The 22,980-nt window shown below is 39.3% G+C and overlaps 1 protein-coding gene across 2 annotated transcripts in view; it reads left to right on the forward strand.

Moving 5' to 3' along the window:
* Window positions 1–19,084, forward strand: part of NEDD4 (NEDD4 E3 ubiquitin protein ligase) — an 83,938-nt gene extending 64,854 nt beyond the window's left edge. For both annotated transcript variants that reach the window (XM_072148160.1, XM_072148158.1), the window contains 15 exons: window positions 2,652–2,729; window positions 5,482–5,536; window positions 5,636–5,694; window positions 6,993–7,058; window positions 7,764–7,993; window positions 8,208–8,329; window positions 9,965–10,035; window positions 10,720–10,815; window positions 10,896–10,969; window positions 11,572–11,632; window positions 12,371–12,430; window positions 12,519–12,626; window positions 16,106–16,202; window positions 16,684–16,756; window positions 18,267–19,084. In XM_072148160.1, the coding sequence (XP_072004261.1) occupies window positions 2,652–2,729; window positions 5,482–5,536; window positions 5,636–5,694; window positions 6,993–7,058; window positions 7,764–7,993; window positions 8,208–8,329; window positions 9,965–10,035; window positions 10,720–10,815; window positions 10,896–10,969; window positions 11,572–11,632; window positions 12,371–12,430; window positions 12,519–12,626; window positions 16,106–16,202; window positions 16,684–16,756; window positions 18,267–18,369 (1,353 nt within the window). In that variant the 3' untranslated portion in view covers window positions 18,370–19,084. The remainder of the gene's footprint in view (window positions 1–2,651; window positions 2,730–5,481; window positions 5,537–5,635; window positions 5,695–6,992; window positions 7,059–7,763; window positions 7,994–8,207; window positions 8,330–9,964; window positions 10,036–10,719; window positions 10,816–10,895; window positions 10,970–11,571; window positions 11,633–12,370; window positions 12,431–12,518; window positions 12,627–16,105; window positions 16,203–16,683; window positions 16,757–18,266) is intronic.
* The last annotated feature ends 3,896 nt before the right edge of the window (window positions 19,085–22,980 follow it).

Consider the following 22,980-nt stretch of genomic DNA (forward strand, 5'->3'; position numbering starts at 1 on the left):
TTTGGTATAACGAGAAATATGCTTTTTAAAAATATGTGAATGAGACAGAGGCGCTCTGTCCAACGTCACTGGAGTGCCGCTTGGCTCTGCCGTCTTCTAAAATAAGCACGCCTCCTGCAGTGGCGGATTAAGTGTCCCGTGGTCCCCGGGCAGTTATGACTTAAGTGCTACTCTATATACTGTAGATATATATACTGTATATACTATATACTTCCTACCTGCTCTTATAACTCATCCATATAGGAAAGCCGATCACATTCCCTAACTGCATGAAACCCTCCACCCCGACTACCGTTCAGACCAGAAATCCCAGTCAGTGTAGGAGATGTGGATGCTACCCCTGCCCCTGTGCTCTGCAGCTGATCTACCCCTCATACTGTAAATACTTGTGTATAAAGCCGAGGCTCCTAATATTACCACTAATAAAAACTAGGAAATGTTATTGACTGGAGTATAAGCCCCTAGTTTAAGAAATGCAGCCACTGCTCTAATAACATGTCCAGCAGCAACCGCACCTCATTATTGAAATGTCCTTCAGCAGTTGCCCCCTTTACAGAAATGTCCAGTGTAGAGACACCCTTTACAGAAATGTCCACCGCAGGGCCCCCCTTTACAGAAATGTCCACCGCAGGGCCCCCCTTTACAGAAATGTCCACCGCAGGGCCCCCCTTTACAGAAATGTCCACCGCAGGGCCCCCCTTTACAGAAATGTCCACCGCAGGGCCCCCCTTTACAGAAATGTCCACCGCAGGGCCCCCCTTTACAGAAATGTCCACCGCAGGGCCCCCCTTTACAGAAATGTCCACCGCAGGGCCCCCCTTTACAGAAATGTCCACCGCAGGGCCCCCCTTTACAGAAATGTCCACCGCAGGGCCCTGCTTTAATGAAATGTCTGCGGACAATGTCCCCTTTACTGAAATGTCCGCAGCCGATGGATCTTCATATAAGGCGAGAACACTTTCCTTGCGCAGCCAGCCAGTTACTGGTGTAAGAAAAGTGTTGCATATTTTAGAAGATGGCGGAGCTAAGAGGCACTCCTGTGATGTCAGCCGGAGTGCCTCTGGGTCATTTACATATTTTTGTAATGTATATTTCTCGGTATACCACAGGTTAAAAATAATTAGGAAAAGATGTGCCTGTGCCCCCTAAGGTAACAAGCATGTCACTGTGGAAATCTGATGATAGATGTCCTTTAAAGAGAACCGTCAGGAAAAATAACCCCCCTAATCTAAATATATTTTCATAAACTGACATTAGAAAGCATTGCCTCTATCCCTTCATTGTCCCTCTACATGCCTGTAAACGTAAGCAATGAGGTCCTAAAGCTGTATGCAAATGACCTGTGACATGTCCAATGAGTCACTAGCATATTCAAGCCGTCCAGCTTATTCATGAGTGGGAGGTACAGCCACACCCCCAGTTCTTGACTGACAGCCCGTATAATGGTGTGATGTATAATGGTGTAATGTCTCCTCCATGCTGGCGGCCATGCCCCCTGCAGCCTGTGTGTCTGTATAGGAGAGATACAACAGCTCCAGGATGCAGCCATGTTATAGCAGAACATGTCAGGTACTTGTGTAGCTGATGTCTGTGTATTAGAAGGATGCAGCATGTCAGCAGATACAGCACACACACACTAGCAATGCTTTACTATACATTACACACAGACGTGAGCAGGGAGAGGGGAGGGGTAACAGTGGTGACATCACTGCCTCTAACCATGTGACCGGCCTCATTTACATAATAAAGAAAAGATGATTTTATAATGATTAATGCATGAAGTGATTAAATAAAGGCTGTGATGGGGTCCTTGTGAGGTGCTCTAACAGGTAGAGGTGACAGGACTAGTGGCAGAGACCCTGATGACAGGTGTCCTTTAAAGATCTGGACCAAACCACAACTGTCTTGCACTTATAAAAACAAAAGTTCACAATGTGCAAAGTCATATATTTATGTATATATGTGCATGTGTGTGTTTTATATACATACATACGCCCAACAGCATACATTTTTGTGCTCTAGCTACCAGTAAACTTCTAGATGTCCTAATTAGGCACGGAGCAATTAGCTGTATAACTATACGTCTCCTCATCCCTGAAAAAAGACACCCCCTCCCCCTAAAAGTGACGACCAGAGAGCATGTATCATCTTTCTTCTGGAGGTCACTTACAGTTAAAACTTCCCACTCTCCATTGAGGTAGGAGGTTCTGCTACTCCCTAAATGAATGCCATACCTAAAATATTGCATCTAAAATATTAAGTCTGGTATCACATGGCAAGATTGAGCACATTAGTATGACACCAATGTCTGAGGTCTAGCCGTGTTATTCTTTCCTTGCAATGTTTAGACCGGGTAAATTGCATGGGTTAAAAGTGTTCATAGTGTGTATGATTTATACAGAATTTATTATTTTTTTTTCCCCACAAAAGCATACATCAAGCTGCTCAACTCCTCTTTCTCTATGACATGATGCTTGCAGAGTAGACTGTCACCATATAAATGCAAAGTAACCGTCACACATCTTAGATGTTCATCTTAGCGAACATTTATCAACTTGTCTCTGGTGCCTCAAACTTCTGTGACTTGGGGCTTGAATTCTCCTCCTGTCCATATTGTTTTTCATAGCCTGCTTGTAATCTCATTTGTATAGGATGACCCAAGGCTGCGAATACCTGTACTGCTCCGGCCAAAGCCTCCTATGGATGTGTCAGACTTGGGACCACTTCCAGTAAGTAAGAAATAATTCAGCACTCCATCATGTCAAATACATTTTATGTGATGACAAAACTTTTCATAAAGGACTCCTTTCTTGCTATCAGCTGTGCAGTAAAAATTCATGGGCAGGAACGGGTATTAACGAATATCAAAATGCTCCGGTGTGTTACTGCACTGTTTACACATGCCGCACTTCTCTTACTGCTGCACTTGAGATAAAAAAATTGCAAATAACAATTAATGATGAAATTAATAAAGATGTCCTACTGGCCATAGAGATGGTCTGGTCAGAAGAATTAATTATCCGTCCTCGAGAGCAGAGCACTTCTTATGGTTTGTACCTTAAAGGAAATCTGTTACCAGGACCTCATTTTCACTAAACACAGGCTGCAAAAGCCCATCACACCTGTATTGCACATATGCCTTTCTGCTTTCTTTAAGATTTTTCATTACAGTATACACTCACCGGCCACTTTATTAGGTACACCTGTCCAACTGCTAGTTAACACTTAATTTCTAATCAGCCAATCACATGGCGGCAACTCAGTGCATTTAGGCATGTAGACATGGTCAAGACAATCTCCTGCAGTTCAAACCGAGCATCAGTATGGGGAAGAAAGGTGATTTGAGTGCCTATGAATGTGGCATGGTTGTTGGTGCCAGAAGGGCTCGTCTGAGTATTTCAGAAACTGCTGACCTACTGGGATTTTCACGCACAACCAACTCTAGGGTTTACAGAGAATGGTCCGAAAAAGAAAAAACATCCAGTGAGTGGCAGTTCTGTGGGCGGAAATGCCTTGTTGATGCCAGAGGTCAGAGGAGAATGGGCAGACTGGTTCGCGCTGATAGAAAGGCAACAGTGACTCAAATCGCCACCCGTTACAACCAAGGTAGGCAGAAGAGCATCTCTGAATGCACAATACGTCGAACTTTGAGGCAGATGGGCTACAGCATCAGACCACACCGGGTGCCACTCCTTTCAGCTAAGAACAGGAAACTGAGGCTACAATTTGCACAAACTCATCGAAATTGGACAGTAGAATATTGGAAAAACGTTGCCTGGTCTGATGAGTCTCGATTTCTGCTGCGACATTCGGATGGTAGGGTCAGAATTTGGCGTCAACAACATGAAAGCATGGATCCATCCTGCCTTGTATCAACGGTTCAGGCTGGTGGTGGTGGTGTCATGGTGTGGGGAATATTTTCTTGGCACTCTTTGGGCCCCTCGGTACCAATTGAGCATTGTTGCAACGCCACAGCCTACCTGAGTATTGTTGCTGACCATGTCCATCCCTTTATGACCACAATGTACCCAAAATCTGATGGCTACTTTTAGCAGGATAATGCGCCATGTCATAAAGCTGGAATCATCTCAGACTGGTTTCTTGAACATGACAATGAGTTCACTGTAGTCAAATGGCCTCCACAGTCACCAGATCTCAATCCAATAGAGCATCTTTGGGATGTGGTGGAACGGGAGATTCGCATCATGGATGTGCAGCCGACAAATCTGCGGCAACTGTGTGATGCCATCATGTCAATATGGACCAAAATCTCTGAGGAATGCTTCCAGCACCTTGTTGAATCTATGCCACGAAGAATTGAGGCAGTTCTGAAGGCAAAAGGGGGTCCAACCCGTTACTAGCATGGTGTACCTAATAAAGTGGCCGGTGAGTGTAATTGTGTGTTATAACATACCTTGCACCCTCACAGAATCCTCTGTATAGTCCCAGGAGCTGGGCTTTGGTTTGGATGTCTTTCAAAAAACAACATGTGACTTGCCTGTGCTGCAGACTCCTCAGCTCTCAGCCCTCACCTTTGTGCTCCTGTACAGCTCCTGCCTCTCCCACTGAGGTCCGCTCACCATGCTGTGAGCTCTGTGAGCAGCATAGACAATTCACATGTTGATTTTTGAAAAGCATCCAAACCAAAGCCCAACCCCTGGGACTACACAGAGGATTTTGTCAGGGTGCAAGGTAAGTTATAACACACAATTATATTGTAATGCAAATGCTTAGAAAAAGCAGAAAGGCAATGTAGCTGTAATGAGCTTTTGAAACCTGTATTTAGTTAAATTTAGGTCCCTGGTGACAGGTTCCCTTTAAATGTTGTATACATTATAAAAATAAGTGGACTTGAGAATATTAGGAAATAGGTTTGCACCTATACTAGAATTTTGAGTGTGATACTGATACCTGGAGAAGTATCAGGATACTCTATACTGATATGATATTTCAAGAAAAGAAAAAAGTATTATGTGGATTCAATGTCTAGGGTGCAGTCCCATGAGATGTTTACATTGCATTTAGAAATGTAATGCAAGTGCCTGGGGGGACCGGGCTCAGGCCAATTTCATATTTGTTTCCAATGAAACTAATGTAAACATATACCCACACATACAATATATACACATCATATACCATAGACATATACAGCATATACACATCAAAGATACACACACATATACAGCATATATACATGACATATAGAGCATAATATGTATATAATGGTGAACATCCTCCATTCTTTAGTGTCAGCCCGGATGCTGGGGCCCCCTGACACTGCGGGCCCCATTGCGGTTGCTATGTTTGCTACCACTGTAGTTCACAAATCTCTGACAAGATTGTTGGGAAAGATATACATATAAGCATGTCCTAATAGCTAATAGTAATAAGTGGTTGTGAAAAGTAACCATTCCCTAATAAATGTACCTGCATTTGCCAAATAGTTTCCTTGTAACTAATGTATATGGTTCTCCCATGCAGCCTGGTTGGGAAGAGAGAACACACACTGACGGACGAGTCTTTTATATTGACCACCGTAAGGAAAAGCCTCTTTCTAAATAATAGTATTAAAATTAAACACCCCCTCCCCCCCCCCCAAAAAAAAAATATGAAAGTACATTCTTAATTCTTCCAGATACAAAGAAAACTCAATGGGAAGATCCACGCTTACAGACTGCTGCTATCACAGGACCGGTGAGTTTTTATGTAGAAATAACCCTTTACTGCCCAGCGATTATTTCGTCAGCTGTTGGATCTTATCCATCACTACTAAGCACCTGTAAGCAAATGTGACCTGAGAGCTCATATCACTATTGCTAAACCTTTCTTGTGATGCATCTGTCAGTGCACCATATTTACAAGACAGCAGCTTGTCTAAGGTGTGAAAAGTATGTTAATATGGAGCCAGTGTAATAATATATTTCACCTCGCACCATCTGGGAAATCACCTCCAGCTCTTCTATCCATAGCCACCGGCTGCAGTGAGGGGGTGGGGATTGAGTTTCATTCCTGGCTGTCTGAACTTTTTTCACTGAGTCAGAATGAGCAGTACTTGGGGTTAAGAAGTGTGAGGTGAGTCCTTATTAGTGAGGAGAAACTGACATGTGATGTCCCTATCAGAGGCCACCTCCGTATACGTTCTGCTGTCAGTTCTCAGTATCTTCCAATCTGTCACTACTGCTGAATTGTGCTTTTGTTAAGATGTGTTGCACTTGTGGTTTTACTAAAGTACTGCATGTTCAGCAAAGTTACTCATATTCTGTAGCCATAAGAAATTCACATTTGCAAATAGCTTTAAAGCTGCCAAATAGTTATATTTGAGGTTTTTGGGTATACTTGTGGAGAGAGTACCGAAAAAAGCCAAAAGGCATATTATTTAACATACCATGCAGGGAAAATAGAAAAATACTCAAAGCTGTGATGTGGTGGAAAATGGTACAAAAACACATATACTCTACTAATAAGTGTATACACTTCAGATGTGTAGCAGAAAAGTCGGCAACTGTACTATACATCTAAAAAGTTTGCAGAAACCACCCCATTCACATGTGTGGAACTAATTTTCTGTCAGGTTTTCGGATCGTTGCATTCAGCTTGAGAATTTTTTTCGTGTTGAGGATTAGGATGCATACATTTAGATTTATCTTTTATATTGTGCCTATTTGTTGTTGGTTTGTAGTTTGAGTATTCATTATTTCTAAGGATCTAAATCAATTGCAGTAAAGAAATACAAATCTCATAATGTCCAATCCTGTTTTAGCAAAACTAAAAGAAGTGCTAAATCCTATGGAGAACTAAAGTGTTAAAGAGAGCACAGTAAAAACAAGTAATCTCTCACTATGTGGCAGGAGGAAGGTGTATGATCTCTTCTTTTCATAGTCTGCCCTCTAGTGTACAATAATAACCTACATGTGCTAACTTAAAACATTCCATTCTTTATTTTATTTTGTTTTGTGCCACTTACATTTGTCAAATTCTTGTGCTATTTCCAGGCTGTACCTTATTCTCGGGATTACAAAAGAAAATATGAGTACTTCCGTAAAAAGTTAAAGAAGCAGGTAATTTTAAGCTCTAAGATTCCTAAATTGAACTGACAACCTAAAACTGGAAAACTATAATCCTGGTCTTGACCAGATAACACATATAAGTGCCTGTAGCAATGTCATAAGTACAGATTGCATCCAGAGTTGCTGTGTATTATGAGGCACTAACATCAAGTGAACTTGTGATTCACCACACTCTGCTTTCTCCAATACCAAAGATCATAAGTTCTAATCCTATTTTTGAAATCCGGGGCAGTGTGAAGGCTGACCGGAGAGTGTCCCCGACACAAAGAGCGAAGGGGCAACTCACTTCCTATCAAAGATAAACTCATAAGATGTGAATCTGTTGTTGGGCATTGCCTTTAATCCAGCATAATAAAAACATCTAATCATCTTAATTTTGAACATTTTAATTTCCCTTAAACAGTTTGACACTGATTTTAAACAGTATGGGTATTCTAATTATCAAACATAGTTCAGATACAGGTTTTTTGGTATAGGGTCTGTATCGGTATTATCAAGATCTCTACTTGCTGCTATTGAATATGAGTATTCATTGTTTACGTTCATTAGATACATATCATTCCTTTACTGTATTGTAATTTTAGTCGAATTGCCAGACCATAGGTGAGAAAAGTGTCAGGAAAGAAATACATAGGACTACGTAATGTATGAAAGCTGTCACGTGAACATTTTAACATGTGCATATTGTTTTCGTAGCTTGATATTCCTAATCGGTTTGAAATGAAGTTGCGTCGCACCGCTCTTTTTGAAGACTCTTACAGACGGATAATATCTGTGAAAAGGCCGGAATTCCTAAAAGCTCGTCTCTGGATTGAGTTTGACAATGAGAAAGGCTTAGATTACGGAGGAGTAGCTAGAGAATGGTTCTTCCTTATATCTAAAGAAATGTTCAATCCGTATTATGGTCTCTTTGAGTATTCTGCAACGTAAGTGAAAATTAAGTTGAATGAGAAGATGAAACTATTAGATTTTAATAAACAGCTACTACATCTGATATTATATACTGCTCCTACCACAGATAAACTATTGCCTTGTAGCAGCCTCACATACTTATCCTGGTACACAGTGTCCATTACGGTATTCCACCTGTGTAACTGTTGCATAGAGGATACTAACAAAGGCTCTTGTTTTTCTTCAAAGGGATAACTACACTTTGCAGATCAATCCAAATTCTGGACTGTGCAATGAAGATCATCTATCATATTTTAAGTTTATTGGCCGTGTTGCTGGAATGGCAGTATATCATGGAAAACTTCTGGATGGTGGGTTCCGGTTTTATCTGACTTTTCTATTATGGCAACTTAAAGGGAACCTGTCACAATATTTTCACAAATACTAATGACGGGTTCCTATAGAGCCCTATTCATAAAAGACGCCCTTCTTTTAGCTAAAAGTTGTTTCCCTTACATCCCCCATAAATAAACTCTATCTTAGATTACCTGATATCAGAGGGGGGTGACCTTCTTGGTTGGCCACTCCCATCTACTCCTCCCAACATCTTATGCCTCCTTACTATTCAGTAGTTTATGTCATGTGAGCAGGGTCTTGTCATCTAAGGTCCTATACATTTGCAAAATGTGCCCCATGTATGTATCTCATCACAGCAGCCTCCATGGACTTTTACACCTCTCTTTCTCCATGGAGGCTGCTGTATTTTCATGTGATCAGATACATACATGGGGTACAGTTTGCTAATGTTAGGAAGCTAAAGGACCTTAGATGACATCACCCTGGTCACATGACATGAATGTAACACAAGGAACTATGTAAAAAGATTTACACAATACTTCTTTTAAGTAAATAGAGCTCTTTATATATGTAGTTAAATATTAGCAGGCAATCACTAAGCACAAGGAGGCAGGGCAGTGATTTGAAGAGACACAGAGCTGTCAAAATAATGGGGCGTGGCTCACTGGCAGAGAGAGAAGACTCGGAGACAGGAGTCAGGAAAGCTAATTTGCATATTGGAGAAATGCCTTTAATTCAGGTACAGCTAATTATTGGCAGCTAATTTTAGGTGATATGGGGAGTACTTGCAATCCTTTACCAGCAGACGTTGTTAGTCAGGGTGGTAAAATTCTGGTGAGTCGTCTTTAACTCCTTACCGACATGTAATTATACGTCACATGCCGGGTGCATGGACTCACGGGCTGATCCCTCACCATAGCCGGTAAGTCTTTGCTGCATCTCGCAGCAAAGGCTTACCGGTAAAGCCCACGGTCGCTGCTAGCACTGATTGCGGTTGTTAACCCAATGATCGCTGCTGGCAAAGCTGCCGACGGCTTCAAGAAAATGGCGGTGCATGGGCGCTATCTTGCCGTGGATTGTCGCTCCCCGCAACGTCATCAGGGAGCTGCAATCCATTGACATGACAGCCTCGGGTCTTCTGAAGACCCGAGGCTGTCTCGGTTTAACCCTTTCATTACAATGTGCGCTCAGATGTGGGCTGTCTGCTCATGTTTACATTCACATCAATGGGGGATGTATCTTGTCCTTGGCTTCTTTTTTCACTTTTGTGCACTGGTTATCCTGATCTGCGCCTTATTCAACTTTGTATTTCATTAGATTCCACATTTTGGCACTTGATGCACCATTGATTAGCACCTAAAAGTCCCAAAAATTGTGCAAAACACTAGTCCGCGCCAGGCCTAGGCGAAAAGTCAAAAAAATAAAAAGAGGCCACCATATCACGCCAACCCTACCATACCTCATCACCCTCCTCTCCTGGTTTATTTCAGCTGACACAAATGCTCAGCTGTTAGTAAAAAAGGGAGGGGTGAGGAGCACTGACTAAGAGGCTGGAAAATCCTTTTCTCAATGTGCGGTGTTTGGACACCCCAACACCAACACTATTATGTGGGATGTTCACTTAATCATGGCAATTTTGGCTTTTGCAGGATTTTTCATACGACCATTTTATAAAATGATGCTACAGAAGGCAATAACTCTGAATGACATGGAGTCTGTGGTATGTTACTCTAATTACTGTGATGCTTGTCCCCATTAAGATACCCATTTAGTACAGCAGCTTTCTTGTTACAGTGGACAACATGGCAGAATTTATTGTAAGGACAAATATTTATCAGTATACAGACTATCTATCTAATAAACATTTAGTATAACACGCCCCGTGGCAACCAATCATCTTTAAGTTGTGGGAAAAGTAGATTTGAATGTTGCTGTCCCTTTAAAGGAACACTCCAGCCAAAGCTAATTCACTGAATAATGTGTGGTACAGGGCGAGAAGGGAGGAGCAGGACTCATTGTCATTGTATTACTAGAACCTCCACAACATATAATTCAATAAATCGGCTGTGCCTGGAGGGTCCTTTTACGTTTTTTCACTCTGTGGTCAGTGATGTCTGTGTACTGTGAAAACATGGTAATGTGTCTATGATTTTCGATTCCTTGTACATGAAGATATGGATGGGGCCTCCATTACCATAGGATAGCGATAAATTTACTGTGCACTCCCATTTATTTATATCCATATACTGGTCAATGAAGAATTTATTGCATCGTAGTCCTACAAATAGTAAGCATATGCAGGGCTCTCAACAATAAATGATGAACGTTTATAAAATACCCCTTTAAAAGAATCTGCTGCACTAATAATAATATAATATTTTTCACGTCTCTGTTTGTCTCCTAGGACAGTGAATATTATAATTCTCTCCAGTGGATACTTGAAAATGACCCAGCAGAACTGGACCTACGGTTCACTGTGGATGAAGAACTTTTTGGACAGGTAGAGGCAACTTTTTATAGACTGCCGGACATGTTACTAGCTGAATAAACAACTATTTTTTCCATTTTTTTTTTTTGCAGACACATCAACATGATCTTAAGCCTGGAGGATCAGACATAGTAGTCACCAATAAGAACAAGAAAGAATACATACAGTAAGTTCGCAAATCAATGTATGGAAGTGTTTATGAATCAGTGAATGGACATTTTGGTTTTACGCAGGAGGAACCTGCTACAACTTTGGACATGATGTGTTGTAATAACTAGTTTTTGATAGCCTTGAAGACCAGCCACCCAATACCTAGCGTTTTCTTTAATTTATAAAGCTACACTTAAGTATGCCTAAACTTGGAAACCAAAATGAATTGCAGTATACATACCTTACTGAGTTCATATTATTCCCATGGTACAATGTCCACCTTTGTGCACTGATACCCATTTCATGTCATGTGTTGCACGGCCAAGCTAGGCCTGTCATTATGACTTTTCAGGAGGACACCAAATCTTTACAAATTCAGTACAAAACTTAATTTCATGTGGTTTAAGCCATCCAGTATGCATTTCATGGACTCCCATCTATTAGCCAGAACTAGTCAAAAGAACTTGGGGTTTACTGCAGTAGGCCCCTTTTTTCACAATAACTTATTGCTGTAGGTAGGAGCTTTTCACCTCTTTTATTGTCTGGATTATCTGTAAGCTGTCACTATCTGAATCAAGTAGTTAAGTATTTTAAAAATGTTGTTTTCTCTTTCTTAAGTCTTGTCATACAGTGGAGGTTTGTGAACAGAATTCAAAAACAGATGGCATCTTTTAAAGAGGTTAGTGTATTACATCTTGCCCTTTTCTGCACAGAAAATACCTAGCAAACTCTCCTATAGACCGCACTAAGACGGCATTTGTATTACTGGCTTTGGCCTTCAGGCTACTGTAAAGCATATTATGGAAAGGAAATCTACCCAACTCAAGCATTTTAAACCAGAAGCACTTACCGTTATCAGAGCCTCTCCATGCTCTGAGTTCACAGGATGTTACACTGGGCAGGAGCACTTCCATCTCCCACTGTGTACTGAACTCCCTGCTGCTGTGAGATTATAGCAGGCCGAGGGAGAGAAAGTGACCGGGAAGGTGGGGGAGTGCTCCTGTACAGTATTAGAGCTTGTGAATCTGCAGCATGGAATGGGCTCCGGTAACACACCCAAACCACTTTGGGCTTATTAGCATAATTTTAATAGTAGATTTTAGAAGGAAGGAAGTCATGGATAACAAATATAAGAAAATACCCCCAGATCGAGGCACCATCACGTTGGTAAAGTGTCCTTGGTTTATCATGATGGATTTTGACAGTAAATTTGCTTTAACATTTTAAAGGAACTGCTCAAGCAAGATGGCTGCTCACATAAATAATGGAAAGAAAGTAATCTACAAAAATGATTTAATTTATACAGATATGAAATTAGTAACAGAAAGCATGTAGCCATGATTTAGAGTATATATAGGTGTATATATCTTGTTCCTGTAAACACAAATATACACTTTTGTTTATTTTTTCTCCAAAGGGATTTTTTGAACTGATTCCTCCGGATCTGATTAAAATATTTGATGAAAATGAGCTGGAGGTATCGTATTAATATCACTAAACCAATTTCTGTTCATTCATGTAATAATTTCGCAGTCAGTGATTCCTTTTAACGTTTTTATTTTTAGCTCCTCATGTGTGGCTTGGGGGACGTGGATGTCAACAACTGGAGAGAACATACAAAGTATAAGAATGGTTATTCTCTTGGACACCCAGTTATTCAGTGGTTTTGGAAGGTGAGAAGGTTTTTGCTGGTCTCCTTCATAATGCCTATTGCTTTATTTCCATAGTATGGCTTAGTCTGCTGAAAATCAGATATTGTATAAGTGACTACAAAGCATCCATTACAAGCTTTATTTGTATTGATAATGCTACATTTTGATGCCACTGTGCTATGTATGGCAATGTGCCTGCTAGGAAGTGAAGAGATCACAGCCTTCAACAGAGCTTATATAGCCTCTTCAATAAATTACCTCACCATAGTGACTAGGACCATTATCCTCCACCATAATACCCTGATGCAATTGCCTGAAGTCACTTACACCTTTAAGTCAACTTAATAATTGTAAACCCATTAGGTGTTGATTTTCTTTGTTCTATAAACAGAGCAAAAATATTGTGATTTCCACACTTTATCCAGTTTATAGAATTTTATGTATACGTTTTGGACAAATTGTGACGTATACTTAATAGGGTTGTCCACTTTCAGCAAATATTTGATATGGTTTGTGTAAGGAAAAGTTATCCAATTTTCCAATATACTTTCTTTATCAATTTGTCATGGTTTTCTAGATCTCTGCTTGCTGTCCTGCTAAAAAAAAAGCTTCTTTGTTTACTTCCATTGGATAAAAGCTTGTGCACCTGCTTCACATCACATGAACAGATTTATATCTACTGTAAGTAAAAATAGAAGCTTTTTTTAGCAGGGCAGCAAGCAGAGATCTAGAAAACCATGAGGAATTGATACAGAAAGTATATTGGAAAATTGGATAATGTTTCCTTACACAAACCATATCATACTGTATATATGCTGGAAGTGGATAACCCCTTTAAGGACTTACAGACGACCCCTAGTTACACACTGACTTTTCTGCCCACTGAGACCTCTGGTGAAGCTCTCTGAATGCTAAAAAAAAGAGGAAAAAAAAGACAGCAAGCCATGCAATTACCATAGTCCATAGTCTAGGACAAAAAAAAGAGAGAAGGCCACAGCATCCACTATGATGAAAAAAGGTTAAACCTTTATTCACACAGGCATAGAAAAAACTGCAACGTTTCGATTCACCATGAATCTTTGTCAAGCTTTGTGTGCACATGCACATATATATACACCCATTTCTTAGTGACATCATTTCCTGTTATACCAAATTTGTTTTTCTTTTTTATCACAAATTCATATATTTACTATTATATCAAAAGTGAAACAAATACAGTGTAATACACACAATGTATATAATAGTAAATATATGAATTTGTGATGAAAAAGAAAAAAGTTTGTATAACAGGAAATGATGTCACTAAGAAATGGGTGTATATATATGTGCATGTGCACACAAAGCTTGACAAAGATTCATGGTGAATCGAAACGTTGCAGTTTTTTCTATGCCTGTGTGAATAAAGGTTTAACCTTTTTTCATCATATTGGATGCTGTGGCCTTCTCTCTTTTTTTTTTTTTTTTTGCTCTCTGAATGCTATTACTACAGTCCCAGGCTGCAATGATGGGCTTTAAGGTCTGTAATGTTTTATTGCTAATCCTTGTTCCCATGACATCAAAAAAATTCTGAAATTCTGTCACTTGGACAAAAAAATTATTTGTGACATAACAGTTTAGACTTGCAACTTAAGAATGAACCTAAACAACATATCTTATATGTAACACAGGGACTGTCTGTATGTGCCAATAGAGGAAACTTCTTCATCATGAATATGTTTTATCAAAATCTCATTACATAGATAAAAGTTGTCTTCTAAACCACAATGTTTCCTTCTGAAACGTCTGGTGTTATACAGATGACTGGAATGGAAACCAAAATATTTGTATTATTCTAATATAATCAGCATAAAAATGTTATGAATTCATGTGGAATAAATACAATAAGTATGACCTGCTGCTTTCTGGAAATTAACATTGATGAAAGATGATACTCTAATGAATAATACAGGCAGCAAGTCACATTAAACATAAGAAGGTGATGGCCTTCATGCTGAGAAGGTAAGGAATTTCCAAATGTAGTTGGAGTGTAAGTAATAATGCTAGAAAAATAACACTTTGTCCAGTCAGAAGCGATGGGGACTTTTATAGAGTAACTTTGAGTTTCAAGAATTTATCTGCCCAATTCATTTTCTAGTTCTTGATATTACTGACAAGCTGCCACATTCTTGCACCTGAGCGTTGTAAGAGCAGTAGGAATTGTAACCTTATTTTATTGCTGCACCCTGCCAAAATTTCAAATCAAACACATTGTAGAATTAAACGAATGGTTAAAGACATTTGAGGGGTTGTCCAAAATTTGAAAAGTAATAGCATGCATTAATGCGTAACTAAACTTTTAACTAAGTTTTCTACATCTAAAGTGCAGATGATAATCGTTGAAGTTTGTAATATACTTTGTTAAAGAAAAATGTTCCTGTGTCCTTCTTTGTCCCCTGCCTTTCTTCCTTAACATTTTAACCTTTTTTTCTGCTGAAGAACTTTTTTCCATTTTGTGTTTCTATTTTTCTCACCTTGAAAAATGCTCAACTTTTTTTTATTGTAGAAAGCTTCATAAGGTTTTGTTTTCAGTTAGTACTTTCTAGTGTTAGTATTTGATATTTTATGCCATGTACTGGGAAGCTGAAAAAAATGTAAAAATGCAGCAAAATTGCCAAATTCTTGTTCAAAGACAAATTCTTGTATTTACGGCTTTCACTGTGCACCCCAAATGACACCTCTACTTTAATTTCTACCGTTTTGGGAACCATACAAACTTTTGACCTTGCATGTTTCTGATTGTGTTTGTTCCTTTTAATTTTCATTTAACCCCCTACGGTACTTGAGCCATAAGGGTCTGATCACTTAAACAATATACCGCAATTCTACCATATTGCAGAATACTATAAATCACTGGATTTACAGATCCTACTATAACAGCCTTGGTTAGGTTTCTAGCTGTCAAAGCAACCAGATGGTGCCCTCCATTGACGTCGGCAGGGTGTGCAACCAGGTCAAAGATGGTGCCATCACTTGCGTTTGATGATGATCGGTGCCAGCACCGATTGTAGGTGTCTGCTGCCCTATTTATGGAGGGGGCACATATATCCTTAACAGACATGTGACATACAGAAACATCACATGTTGTTTAGGTGTTAAGTTTGTGTAAATTAACTTTTTGTCCTGTTCTTCACTGACAGCTGAGACAAGGAACCTGAAAAAGTATCTAATGACACACAGTTACTAAATAGTCATCCAGGTTTGGATATAGTTAACCATTAGCCTCCTTTTCTGTCTGAAGTGGACAGAGTTCAGTTTTCAAATAAACTGCACACTGCATGAGGAAGAGCAGAAAAAAGACATAGGAAGGCTTTTGAATGACGTATATTACAAAGTTTACTTTCATCACCTGGACTATTAATTTCTGAAATAAAAATAATTCGTTTCAAATGTTTAGTTACTCCATAAGTGCTGTAACAAAATATACTATTAAAATATACTATTAAAAATATGATTATTTTTAGGCCGTATTAATGATGGATGCAGAAAAGAGGATTCGCTTACTGCAGTTTGTCACTGGTACTTCAAGAGTACCAATGAATGGATTTGCTGAGCTATATGGTAGGATTATGTCTAATGTACTAATGTATACATTGTGTAAACTCACAATACAATATCAAAACTGACATATTACTTTTCCATTTTCTTGAGTGGGTAAGTAGTAGATGGGTAGTTAAATTGATACATTTTATATGTTCAATACACAAATAGGTTAGAGCGTTGAGGCCTTACAATATACATCTTAAATACATTAAAGGTAGAGTGCAGCACATGTGTGGAAATATTCCATATTATACACATGCAGTACTGCCAACATGGAAGCCAGTACTGTGCACAAAATCCAGAGAAAACTTTACACTGCAGACATTTACTTTAAATCGTTAGTAATTCTATTATCTCATGTAATAATAATGATCATATTCCACGCTAATATATTGCACATCTTGTGATTTCTTTGTATAACTTTCTTAATGTTAACATTATGTATGAAGTTTCAGTAAGACTAATCTGTTTCAGTAAATCCTAATCTGTCTGGTTTCAGGCTCAAATGGACCACAATTGTTTACAGTTGAAAAATGGGGCTCACCAGAGAAACTTCCCAGAGCACACACATGGTAATTTATTATTGTTTTTAACCTGTGTATGAAAAAAATCTGTCTTCGCTTCAAATGTTTTTATCCTTATATGCAAAACCATAGAATTATTTTCCTTTTTCTCACAAACATTGGCGCACAAGGTATGACACTTAGGGGACAGTTTGTTAGCATTCAAGACATGAACAATTCCTGGTGCACACTATGGAATTTTGGACTTTTGGACTTTTTGCCCCTGAAAATAAAACAACGTGAACTCGGCAAATGTTGGACAAGGCCGATTGTGGTGAGGATACCTTGGCCTGCCAAGTTTGCTATAGGCTGCACCAAACTACTGGAGCAGGTTATAGGTTTACAAGAATTAATAAGAAGAGGTCAGAATCTCTTAGTAATTACGGCATATCACACACTCCAGATAAACCCATATTTGTCACTGGAAGGTTGTTCTACAAGAGATTGGTTTATGGGGGTACAACATCCGGCTGATAAAAAAAACAAAATGTACAGGGCCTGTAAAGAATGGGACATAGGGGCAGGCATAAATGAGAACAGAGATTAAACCTTTTGTGCATTTTTTTAACCCCTTAAGGACCAAACCATTTTCATTTTTTGCATTTCCATTTATTACTCCCAGTCTTTAAAAATGTACCAAATTTTTTTTTTATTTGTATGTGTACAGAGCTGTATGAGGGCTTGTTTTCTGTGTAACAAATTATACTTCCTAGTGATGGTTTTTCGTATGCCATGCTGTTTACTAGGAAGCTGAAAAAAAATTCCAAATGCGCTTTTGATTACTATTGGCGCTATTTTCTGTTACTGGGAATTTTCACCACCGGGAATAACTTTTTATATTTTCATAGATCAGAATTGGGATATGTCACTACCTAACATGTTTAGGATTTTGTTTATTTTTATATGCATTCTAGGAAAAGGGGTGAATTTTTACTGTTTTTTAAAAATTCTTTTAAATATTTTAACTTAAGTTTTTCCCTTCTTTTTTTTTTTTGAACACTATTGGGTCTTACTGCTCATGCAGTATACTGCAATACAACTGCATTGCAGTATATTATAAATATAGCTCTCGTATCACAGCCTGTCACGAGCAGTCTGTGATAGAGTCTTTTGTGGCAGCCAGCACTCTGGTTGTACACCTGGCCAATCACAGCCATTGCCTAGTTGCTAGAGATGTAAAGCTGCTTGATGGGCCATACTGCAGTCCATCAAGCAACATGTTTGGGTTAGGTGGACCTGCCGAACGGGGGACGCCACACCTAAAGTTTGGGACTCTCTAGTTAGGGGGTTGGGGGTTTCCATGGGCTGCTCCCATGTAAAGCTGCTGTTTGTGTTAAATAATTGGCTTTCTCTTTGTACATGTACAATAGGCAGTACTTAAGAGGTTAATGTGCATATATGACATAAAGTGCTAGGGAATTTGATTTATTTATATAAATAAAGATTATTATTATGACATCATTGCTTTATAAAATCATTTTGTGTTATTTCAATTAATTTTAATTTTTTTTTTGTTTAGTTTTAACCGCCTGGACTTGCCACCTTATGAGACATTTGAGGACCTTTGGGACAAGCTGCATATAGCAATAGAAAATGCACAAGGTTTTGATGGGGTGGATTGAAGTGCCGACATGCGCTACATTTACAACCTAAACTAGTCTTTTCCCCAAGGAACTTGTAAAGTGTTACTAGTAATGTTGTTCTTCTGTTTCTAGAAGATGACCAGAAAGATATTCCTCTGCATCTATACAGAGCAAGTGTGTATGTGTGTACACCAAAGTCCCTCCAGTGTTTCACCTTACATGACATTTCTTAGGACTAGTGGTTACCTCTCAATCCATGACTTCAATCTAAACTACTGAATTATAAGCTGTGAATTAGGCGCAATGACAAAATGTTACAATTATGAGACAGTGTGAGATAATACATTCTAGACCTGGACTGTGCAAGCAAGTCACATACCAAAAGTGTCATTCTCTCAGCCACTCAGTATTTTACCTCATTTTGATGACTAAAATGTTTAATTGACATGACTCTCCATAGAGATAAAGCAGTAATGCCCCATCCATGTGGTGGCAGTGACATAGAACTCGCCTCTAAAATCATAGAAAGGGTTTAGGGGGTTGGAAATTGTATCATCTGTAGGGTATGTTATGCTGTGAAAACCTTCATCCTTAGGTGTACCGCATAGATGCCATTTCTCAGGGTTCTTGGAGCTCTTCTCACGTGTCTTTTTTTTTTTTTTACTAAATACTTGTATTTTAGTAAAAGCATATAATTGTTCTGGATTATTTTTTGATAAAGATAAAACTAGCTTTTCCTCTTTTGCTTATCCTACACATGTCTGAATTGACAACTGGGTGTTACTTCTTTAGGGTGTGTCTCTGCACAGTCTAAGGCTTCATCCATATTTTAGTTTAAGCCCTCCATTATAAGGGTATGTTGTGCGGATTCCCAATGTATCCTTACACTGGTGGGCTGTCACACTGTATGCTCATATCTCCTTACAGTACCCTGTTGAGGGTGTCTCCTGAGTGATGACAAGAGGCCGGGGGTGTATACAGCACTGTTCCATCTGTCCCCTATAGGCTATTGTGGCCTATAGTAATAGTATATATCACTCTGCAGCAGGAAGCAGGATGGGAAGACGCACCTTACTGCATCTTTCCATCCTTTGTGATGCCCTCACCTGCCAGTATCTGTTGATGGAGATGTTCAGCACACACTCCAGGAGCTTTCTGGACATTTATGCTGAACTTATCCATAAAAAAAAAGATATGAATGTAGCCTAACTCGTGTCCTTACAAATCACAACTGAAAGGACAATCTGTGTGACAAGAAGATTGGTTATACTGAAATACTAAAATTGTTAAGGGGAAGGCCCATCACCAGCGCTTGATGTTAACCCTGCCCCACAGGTTTCATCATAAACGCTGAGAGGCTTCGGCAGATTAGATTATCAGGTGGACAACCGGACAGTTCTGCACCAGGTCCCACCTGCGCTGGCCTACTTCACAACCCAATATGGACATATTGTGCAAAGTAGGGGGCTACAATACCTGCCGTAAGTTCTACGAAAAAATGATCTAGAATTGTTATATTTAGTGGAATACAGTTCTGTAGTAGCCTAGAGGTATGGAGAGCTGACCGGTAGACCTAATGACTTCACAGGAGAGGGGCTACCGTATACAAACATGGAAAAGCTCCAGTGAGTAAAAATAGGTTAATCTGCAGATGGAATATTTATTTCCGCACCTGACTGTATGAGTATAGTGATGCTAGTGGCTCACAGGGCTTCTGTGTAATTCCTAAAGGTGTCTCCTCCAAAGTATTAAGAGCTTAGTTCCTCTGCATACAACTTGTACTAATCTCTACCTTTGCTTATATTTAGACTTGCTGCTGCTTCTGGTTGTGTAATGGTCTTAATCCCAATGTACTTCACACCTGACAAGGCTTTAAAGTTACTCTCCCCAGCATCCAGTCACATTCTTGTTTTCTTTTGTACATTGGTGTCCTTTAGATCGCTGTCCTGTGTTTTTGTTGTATATTGTGTTTTTACTTTTTGGTCATAATTTTGGAATTCTTTTTTTCAGTTGTGGGGGGAGGGGGGGAGAAATGTATTACTATGCCGAACACTTCCATTAGCCCAGAGTGTGTACACATTATTTTTTGCAATGTTGCACAGTTTCACTCAGAACCAACATGTTTACAGAGTTTTATACGTTTACATTTAATCTCGTTTATAGTTTTTATATATCTATTAACTCCTTCACGTTTAGCCTAGTTACCAAATAATGTATTACAATACAAAGTAACCAAAGTCACAATGTAATGTGAGAAGTCATGTCATTTGCTCTTTTCTTTGTAACGCCATGTGGCTTTGTTTTTTTTTTCTATTCTTAAATTATTATTTACTGCTGTGAAAATGAAGAGGTTTGATTTACTTTGATAATTTCAACAGAATTTCCATTTCCAGAAGGATCGTTCAGCTTCCTTTTAATTGTTGTATCCATCCTATACATCTATCAGGGGCAGCCGTTTTGGGGTTAGACCCCATGAATTGGTAAGCGCTATTGTCTGGGGGTGAGCATGCAGCCACCCAAGTCATAGTGACCGCAGTACTGAAGGGATAACTATTGGTCCAGCTTACAATATGGCTTCCCGGTATATCATAGCACCGTTTTCTATGCCTTCGACACTTTACTTCTTACCTTACAGACCCTTTCACAAACTTTGCATTTGATTGTTGTATATGATCTCCAGATGTATACATGCAAGTTTGGAGAGGGGCTGATATGTTTCTATGCAGGAAATGAAATATGCAATTGTAAATGAGAGCAAGCAGTGAATGTGATTGTAACTCATCCCATGCTTCGTGTCTAATGCAGTGATCAGAATGTGCAGGTATGACGCCATCCGTCTAGGACAACTGGATCGAGATAAGACTCAATCTTTTTTCTCCATAAATTTAATTTGCAGGATTAAAGTGATGCCCGAGCCAGGGTTGTGTAAATGGCATGGAATGGGTGAAAATAAATAAAAGGGGAGATACCTGATCCCCATACACTCCCTGGGTCCTCACTTGCCTCTGTTTCCTTGTCCCTCTTAAAAAGAGGAATTGCTACACACTGTGATTAGCCGAATAATCTTTTTTTTTCCCCAGTGGTTGAGGGGGGACCAGGATGTAGTGACAAGCATGGGATGGTGACCCAGGATTCTTCAATATGGCAGCAGCAGAAATCAATGAGGAGAGTATTGCATCTATTTTAACCCATTCTCTGCTATTTACAGAAAACTACTTCCCGCTTAGTAAAAACACAATAAAATACATCTTTGATTTAAAGCCTTTTCATTGTGTTATAAACTAGTCAGTACCACTCCCTGTTGTCATCCATGGGATAAGTTTCCTTTGTTTTATTCAGCCTGTATTATGGTGTGTGGCTTAGTAGAAGTCCCCCTCATAAATGATCATGTGTCCCACTATAGACCCTTATTTCCCCATCTCCATTCATATGGGATCCTCATTCTCCTCAACAATGTTGATCCCCACCAATTTGACTGTTAACCCCTGAACTGTGGGTGTATAGTGGGACATGAAAGTGTCTATAGTGGGATACACTCTTGTTGGCCTTTTTTGCTGCAAGATTTTTACTTTTAAAAAGGACTATTTTAATATCCTTGGTTAAAAATGTCCTTCCCTTTAGAGAAAGCAGAAAGTGACATCTGTATCCTGTTTCTAGATATGTAGATACCTGAGCTAAAGTGGGGAAATGATATGTGGTCATCTACTTGCAGCCCACTTCTTTACCAGTGATAGAAACTCCACTGCTTCCTACCAATGACTCTATATACTGTATTGCTGCTTTAACCTCCACCACTGTTCTAGGGGCCTGCAGTAAATTCACAGCAGTACAATGCAGACCACACACACTAGAGAAGGGGTCAAGCACCTTACATTTGCTACATTGTATAAATGAAAGAAAATCAATTTTATCTTGATGGGGGCGTTTTGTATTCTCCCATTCATTGTGTTATTGATGTTTGTGGCTGCAACTCTATTCCTTGAAAGTATTACATGTAAATAGGTGATAATTTATATGAAATTGAAATAATTGTACAATGACCGATATTTTGTATAAATGCATTACAATAGTTAAGCAAATGTATTATTTTAATTGTTGGAATATTTGTTTAATAAATTTTAGTTTGAGACGCTTACACACAGTCATTACTCTGAGAAAGAAAATAAATAGATTTGTTCTAAGAATGTTTCCATTGGTTTATTGAAATATGGGGGACTTGCAGAAATATGAAAAAAGGACTTGTTACAATGAGTAAGAAGTTCATGGGGAATCATGAGTCTAACGTGTTTCTACTTTTATTCCAGTAAATAGTATTTTCTATTAGGCAAGACCTCAAAACTATGGGAATTACTATTAAAGGAGTTTTCTTTACCAACTGCTGAGAAACATGAAATAGGGATGTGTGGTAGCCATTATTTTCAGCGGGGAGCACACATCCCCATTTACTTCTATTCCACAGCCTGGTGCATAAGCCGATTTCTCAGGCTGCAGCAGGTCATGTTCACGGCCGGGTTTGGCAGTCGTTTTCTACTGCCATTGTTGCACGATCAGCAAACACCTGGATCAGTTGTTTGTGGCCCGAGGAACTGCACAGGTTGTCGGGAAAGGTTTACTCGGCCAACCAAAAACAAGCCTCAAGCATTGCACTGA

This window comes from Engystomops pustulosus, chromosome 4, assembly GCF_040894005.1.
Source record: "Engystomops pustulosus chromosome 4, aEngPut4.maternal, whole genome shotgun sequence".
Lineage (NCBI taxonomy): Eukaryota > Metazoa > Chordata > Amphibia > Anura > Leptodactylidae > Engystomops > Engystomops pustulosus.